Source organism: Ixodes scapularis, unplaced genomic scaffold (assembly GCF_016920785.2).
Source record: "Ixodes scapularis isolate PalLabHiFi unplaced genomic scaffold, ASM1692078v2 PGA_scaffold10__122_contigs__length_95168666, whole genome shotgun sequence".
Lineage (NCBI taxonomy): Eukaryota > Metazoa > Arthropoda > Arachnida > Ixodida > Ixodidae > Ixodes > Ixodes scapularis.
The window spans coordinates 35,836,753-35,844,011 of NW_024609836.1; the positions used below are offsets into that span (position 1 = coordinate 35,836,753).

The 7,259-nt window shown below is 48.1% G+C and overlaps 1 protein-coding gene across 1 annotated transcript in view; it reads right to left on the bottom strand.

Annotated features, from left to right (window-relative positions):
- The window catches only part of LOC8032267 (bifunctional lysine-specific demethylase and histidyl-hydroxylase NO66), a 34,540-nt gene extending 28,307 nt beyond the window's left edge, over positions 1-6,233 (bottom strand). Inside the window, exons 1-3 of the mRNA XM_040218891.3 lie at positions 6,100-6,233; positions 1,560-1,659; positions 115-335 (exon numbers count right to left, since the gene is read on the bottom strand). Coding sequence (XP_040074825.2) covers positions 115-335; positions 1,560-1,595 — 257 coding nt within the window. The 5' untranslated portion in view covers positions 1,596-1,659; positions 6,100-6,233. The remainder of the gene's footprint in view (positions 1-114; positions 336-1,559; positions 1,660-6,099) is intronic.
- Between the last annotated feature and the right edge of the window lie 1,026 nt (positions 6,234-7,259).

The window sequence follows — 7,259 nt, forward strand, 5'->3', positions numbered from 1 at the left end:
AGCTTTTGCAACGTCATTTGTTGCCACTTCGGGACCTCTTTTGGTGTACGGGCAGGATAGGACGCTACACATGCAAGTCGGAGACGCGTTCTTGGGCACCGTGGCGGTACTCACAGGTTGGCCCCGACCATGCTGCCGAAGAACTCCTGCAGGGTGGCACAGAGCCTCCACAACTGGCGGCTGTAGGTCTGGGGGTTGAGCAGGCGCACCGAGCAGCCCTGCTGGAAAGAGTCCCACACCACGGCGGCGTGGGCGCGTCCCGGCGGGTTGTGCGTCTCTCGCACGCCGCCGCGGTACGTCGTCAGGTCCACGTTCTCCGTGAAGTACAGCTGCCTCTGCGGCGTCGGTAGGGGGAGAGGAGGAAGATGAATGCTTGGGGCTTTACCGGTACCATAGTTCCCGGAGTAAATGCGTTAAAAAGCCGATATGCTTTGCGGCCGAGCGAATTATCAAAAGTCCCAACCTCACAAGGCACTTTTCACACGCCTCATCTGCGTTAGCATTGCTCAAGATCGCACGCAACAATGCGACGTGTGGGACATTCCAACTTCAGTCCTTGGCATCAACGGCAGAGTGCGTCGTCTGCTCGCAGCGCGTTGGTGGAAGCCGACCCAAGTCACGTCCGTCGCAAACTCGGTTGTCTGTGAACACACCCGCCATTGACTTTGGCAAGAGGGTTGCTATCAGACATGTAAACGTTACTCAAAAAAGTAACTAAATAGCGTTACACGTTACTCGCTCAAAAAGGAACTAAATACATTACTCGTTATTGATTCTCAAAAGAAACGTGCGAGTTACCTCAAAAGTAACGAGTTATTTTTCAAGTTACTTTGACAACCAAATACACAACTGTTTTTGTTTTATGGTTTATTATTTTCTTTTCAGTAGTCGTTGCACTTAAACAGTAGCTGCACCTCGAAGTTTTCATCAGTTTTGTTTCCCCGCTTCTTTGAAAATACATCTCCGGCGACGCTGAAGAGTCATTTACTGAGGCGCTCGAAGGAACGGCAGTGTTGTGCTTCAGCAAGAGCTGGTGGATCTGGGATTCCCCTCTTATTATGTTCTCCCCGCTTCTAAAGTTCGAAGTTGACAATGGATTATGTGCCTTCCCGCGTTGGAAACCTCTGGGTTTACATTCGGTCCACACTCGGTTCTAGAAGGTTCAACCAACGAACCTTATTGTTATAATGCAATTAAATGCAAAGGTGCAAGCGAGCTGGACAAGAATGACGAAAATAATCCCTGGAGAAGGGGAACAAGAGGGACAAAGGAAAAACACAAATCTCCAAACACAGCTAGGTGACTGGTGAGCGATAAAAAAAACTCGTTACTTGTAATGCGTTATGTACATGTCTGGTTGGTATCATCTTTTACGGGAAGAGAGCTACGCCGTGAAATTTCACGAAGTAAAATGCACCAACTCAATGCATGTTCCGTGGAAGTTTAAGGTTTCTGCATGCAGGCGCCGATTTTCCAGGCTCGTTTTACAGCGAAAGATCTACTGGGCACATCCAATACATACATGGCTATAAAAATGGAAAAAATGCGAGGTGACCTGCCTCCCTGAGGATGCGGTCCAACTGCTGGCAGCTCATCAGGTCCCCGTAGAAGCCCGGCTGATGCCGCTTCACAAGCAGGGGCTTCTGCTCCCACAGCTCCCTGCCGTTCAGGAAAGGACCCATGCAGTCACTCATGGCACCAACTATCAGAGTTGTGAAAGCGAATTAACAGGAACACAGAGGAAGTGCCTGTCACGAGATCTGAGTAAAAAAACGACACGCCAATAAGTTTTATGTGAGTCATATGCATAGGGTTCCGTGTTTTTAGATAAAATTTTAAGATAGAACCCAAGAAATGCTAGCCAGTAGAATTTATGTCAATTTGAATTTAATTTATCGGAAAAACTCAGAATTTCAAGGTCAAGAAGGAAAAATAAAAAGCAAACAAGACAGTGTTTTGCAAATAAATTTCTTGAGAGCAGAGGGTAGTGGTCCTGAGGAGAGGCCACTTCAGTTTCCTTTGCAATCAATCTCAAAATTGCCATCAGCCATGATTTGCCATGACTCAACCGTCGCTTTAGTATTTTCTTTTATTTTCACTCATTAAGCATTTTTCTTAATCCACAAAGTCTCACTTATGGCACAGTTGACATCTTAAGTCTGCCACTTCACCACCAAGTAAGCCTGCCTTCCCTGCCTTTTTTTAATCAGAATGCCATGGAACACCCAATCAAGTTCTAAGCCGATTAAGTCCTTTTCATCACTCAATAACATTCAGTTAACCAACAATGTCGTTTACCAACTGGAGTATTGCCATTACCCAAAGTCTTGTGAGCCTGAGCATTACGCTCATTAAAGCTGAACTTCAATGCCAAAACCTCCACACAACCTGCAACAAAGACGAGTTCATTGACCAGATTTTATCCCCTAACTCCCGAGAAGTGCCAAGTCTACCAGATCCAAGCTCCTCGACGGCATTACTGACAGCACCAGATTTCACTGAAGACAATGTGCAGAACGAGTAGCGCGCGGCTGGGTTCCAGACATTGCTAGGGTTCAACTGTTGTCGTCATCGCAGCGATTGGACACAAGCCAATGTTTGAATGCTCGTCGAGCTATTGATTATAACAAGCATAAACCGAGGGCTCGCGCAACGCTCGGGTCCAATCTATGAGCTGCATTCAAACATCGTCACTGGGGGTACTGGACCGCCCCGCTACGTCATCAAGTTTTGCGAAGGAGAGATTGAAAGAAAACGCTCGCTTTTGAGATTTAAATTACACCGCAACAAAAACGTTTCTTGGTCGGGGTGTTGCGTTCGAGTATACTTGGGTCCCGCTAGTGCCGTAAGCTCGTGTAAAGTGAAAAACATTCCAACTGAATATGTTGCACTGCCCCTTCAAAGAATATGAGAATCAAGCACCCTTAGATTTGATTGCCATGTCTCTAGTCTGTTCTGTGAGCATGTGTATGTTATCTTTCTATGTATGTGTTTATCTTTGTTTTGGAATTCAAATTAAAGCTGTGCCATGCCCTTTTTTGTTCTTATCTGCATCGTCCTTTGTTTTACTACGTTAAAAAAAAATACGAGTCCCAGCTAAGCCCAGTCTGGCCTCCAGCAAATGACGTGAGGAATCCAGGGACTTAGTTTACACAGTGGGGTGAAGCAAGAATGGGACATCGCCGACTGACCAATCGCTGACCAATTGCAGCAGGTAGCCATATTCCAAACTCTTAGTCCCGCCATGTAGGGTAAGGCCCCAGCACCACGGCCTCGTAATATGGGAGACGTAGTGAAAGGGGGCCAAAATTTTCAGAAAAAAAGAGGCAGAGGAGGGCGAGGAAAAACACGAAGCTGGCCAAAGTGGAAGGCAGCAGGAGAACACAGCAGGGGCGGATTTGTAGGCCAGGCTTGGGGGGAAGGTGTGAGTGGTGGGCTTGGTTGGGGGAGGGGAGTCCGCAGAGGGTTGTGACGTCACGTCCATCATGGATGGACGTGACATCACAACATTACCCAGATCTATACACCAACTCATGTTTACAAACAAACCAGAGCGCCCGGAGCGCCTCTAGCGGACGCCACCGGCGCCGCGCATGCGCGATGGGGGTGTGGGGAAGAAGCTCGCGGTCGCCCATAAACAAACCATTAAAATGCGATGTTGTCGGCGTCGGTGTGAGTCCCCGCGCTCTTTTTCGCGTTGGAATTGTTGATTCTACGTCCTCCTAACGATGTCTGACTACTTGAGCAGCGTCAGCGAAATTGACGACGCTCGTTACACCGCAAAACTTCGCGTGAATAATCTGACTTGCGGCGATTCATTCCGCGTGGATGCCGCGGAATGTACGCTAAAGCCTGACTCACATGATGAGATTTCGCTCGGAATTTTCAGTAGTGACGTCGCTCGGACTGCAAATGCGTGAACCGTAGCCGAGATGGTCGACGTCGATACTGAAAATCGCAAGGCATAACAAGTCGGCGATGGCCACTGGTAACAATGAGCAACATCTCCTTGTATCTACTGTTTATGACGAGCCTGCTTACCAACCTTAAAACTTAAGTCTTTTGAGGCCTGCACTTACTTCTTATCGCAAGTACAGGGCCCACGTTTGGTCTACGGGCCGGTGTCCTCTAAAAGAGCAGACGACAAGCAGAAACGTTTGAAAGAGCAGACGACAGTTCGAACAATCAGGCGACCGTTTGAAATTGAAGACGCACTGAACGTAGTCCGCAGGTGGTCCGTACAACTTGACGGTTTTCCGGCGTTCATTTTGGAACAAAACAAATAAATCTGATGGCCAGAAGTATCCGTGAATTCAACCCAAAATGCTTTCTGCCCAAGTAATCGTAGTCCGACGGCGTCTGGTTTTCCCTTTTCACAGCACATATCCAGACTCTCGGACGAACCGAGCGCATGAAAACTGACCTTCAAACCTTTCTCGACCCTTTTGGTACAGCCCCAATCGCAGCATTTTGACAAGAAGGCAGGCTTTTGTCTGGTTCCTTTCAAAACAACGCAGGAATACACATCTCAGATAAACACTTCCGCCCACGGCCCCGGACCAGAAGTGCGTCCGACACGCCACCACCGCGCCATGACGTAACAGAGATGAGTTCATGTATAGAATTCGATCGAGAAAATAAAACCCGGATCTTCGGCACGCATAACTAAACTATGATCGCAGAAAGCATCAACTCGGTGATAATGTTGACGCTAGCGGTGGTGATAGAATACAAAAGTTTGAGCACGTGACATTACTTGGATCAAAAGATACAAAACAAAAACAAAAGTTCTGTACGAGCCGACATTATTTTAGGCCTGATATTCATCATTTTTGAAATTAAAGATAGTGACACCTGTAGCATTTATTACAGTGAAAAAAAAATATTGTCAGTTAGAAAGACGACACTGTTCGCTTTCTTGTTTACAGGTTTTTTTTCACTGACGTAATTGCTACAGACACCCACAATCTCCAATTTCAGTTTGGTGAATATTAGGTGTGAGTGGACGTTGGCTCGTAGAGAAATTTTGTTTTCTTTCGCATCTTTTGATCTAGGTAACGTCATGTGCTCAAATCGTTCACATTTCATCACCACCGCTAGCGTCACACTCTCACTGAGTTTCGGCTTTCTGCATTCAGTAGTTTTCTCTATCTATCCCTGTAGATTGTTTATCTAACATTTGCCATTTCACCAAAAGTTTAACAGTTCTTCCTAAAAAACAGCTGGTGTATATTGTTTTTATCATTAAAACAAATCACACAAGTTTGATCATCTAGACCAGGGGTGGCCACGCTGACCCGGCCTAAGAGCCGCAAACGAAACCACGAAACTTCCAAGCGCCGCGGGGGGGGGGGGGGGGGCAAGTTTAATTTTTGTTCAGAGTCTGACTGTACATATGAGTGCACAAGGCTGTGCATTTATACGTAATAAAGTAGTACGTAATAAAATAGCGAAACCGAGGGCCATACTTTATTCTGCCGGAAATACCTTCTTTTTTTCCTGGGGAAACGCGGATAGGGGCCGGGGGGGGGGGGGGGGGGGGGGGGGTCCTTTTGAGGGATCTGCGAGCCACACTTGAACCAGCAAAGAGCCGCATGCGGCTCGCGAGCTGCGGTTTCGCCACCCCTGATCTAGACAGAAACCAAGGGTACAGAACCTGTCCCTCAAAAACACACACACATTTATTTATTTAATTTTATCTTGTAAATTTCCTCTCCTTTTCTTTCTCTCCCTTTCCCAATCCATCACCTAACCAGCCTATCATGCCCCTCTTTTCACTGTCTGTCTCCATTCCCTTCCTTGCCCCTCCCCCACCCTTCTACTGCACTTTCCTCACTAAATTAAACGGGGAGGTTGAACTGGTGTAGTAGAGCAGATATGCGAAGTCGCCAAATTGTGTAACGCTTGTTTCTGACACTCTTTTCGGATGGTCCTTCCTGACGGTTCTTTATATAAATTTCCTCATAGAAAACATTAATAAAACACACACTGTGTTAAAAATTGCCTTTAAGGGGCTTAGGGGGGCGGCTTCCCTCCACCATTCCTTAAATCCGCTGCTGGAACACAGGCCCTTTGCAGGTTCCGAGCGTGAAGACACACCTGAAGAAGCGCTCCTGCCCGATGGGCTGGATGAGCCAGTCGAAAGAGCGAGAAGCGACCGCCTCGCTACCCTTGGCTCCCCTGGAAGGCAGCCATGGGAACGGATCTTCCAGTCTGGCGTCACTCGCGGCTGGGCCCCCCTTGCCGGAGCTTCCGCCGGAAGGCCCATTCTCCACAAGAAGGTCCTTTGCAAGAGAAAAAATCGCAAGGGTGCAGGCGAGCTGGTGAATATTAACCATGCTGAATTAACCTGAGACTGGGGTAGAGAAGAAACATCAAAACGTAGAAGGGACAGAAAATAGACAGGACGACGTCATGGCAAGAGGTTCGTCCCTCTTCGACAATTTGCTTTTCTTGTGGACAATACTCTCGAGTGAAAAATGACTACGACCAAAATGCGCCTTCAAAGCGATGGCTTAATACGGGGACCCTCCGAACTTCCCTCAGTGGCGTTCGTCGTGCCCTAGAAAGCGAGCCATGAAAGATGGTGCCAGCAATAAAGCATAGCTCTATTGCTAACATTCTCTCCTGTAGCCGACTCCCTCTCTCTTGCGGTCCGACGTCATAGCGTGCACGATCGACATAGCGAAGGTGGAGGGAGGGCGGGGTAAGCGATGCATCACGCTTCGTTTCGGCGCGGCCGACGCCACAAGCCAGCGGGACCGATTGAGCGGCGTTGAATGCGCGAGCCATCGGGCCTGTTCTGTTTGCAAGTGGTTCAACAATGATAGAACACATGCAGAAACACGATGAACACCATGACTGTGCACTTTTGTTGCCATCCCATTGGCTCGTGGCGTTGGCTGCTTCTGGACTTAAGGTGAAACAGTGTGATACTCCCCTCTCTTCCTCCCTCCACAATAGAAGCAGAGTAGTCAATGACAGGATAACAATGGCGGGGAGGAGTTTTGGGAATCCCGTCTCCGATGAGAGACCTTGGATAAACGCGTCGGCGTCTCCGCAGCCTCGAGCATACACATGCAGTCGAAGCATGTTGGAAGACGACAAGAGCATGCTGGAGGCCGGGCATTCGAGAAACACGCCCTGCCGTTTTCATCTCGACAGTGGCTGTAGTATGGGGAAGGGAGGGGTAGATCGAGAAGATGAAACCTGATTTTTCGGCCCACATAAATAAACTGTGCATCGTAGAAAGCTGGAAC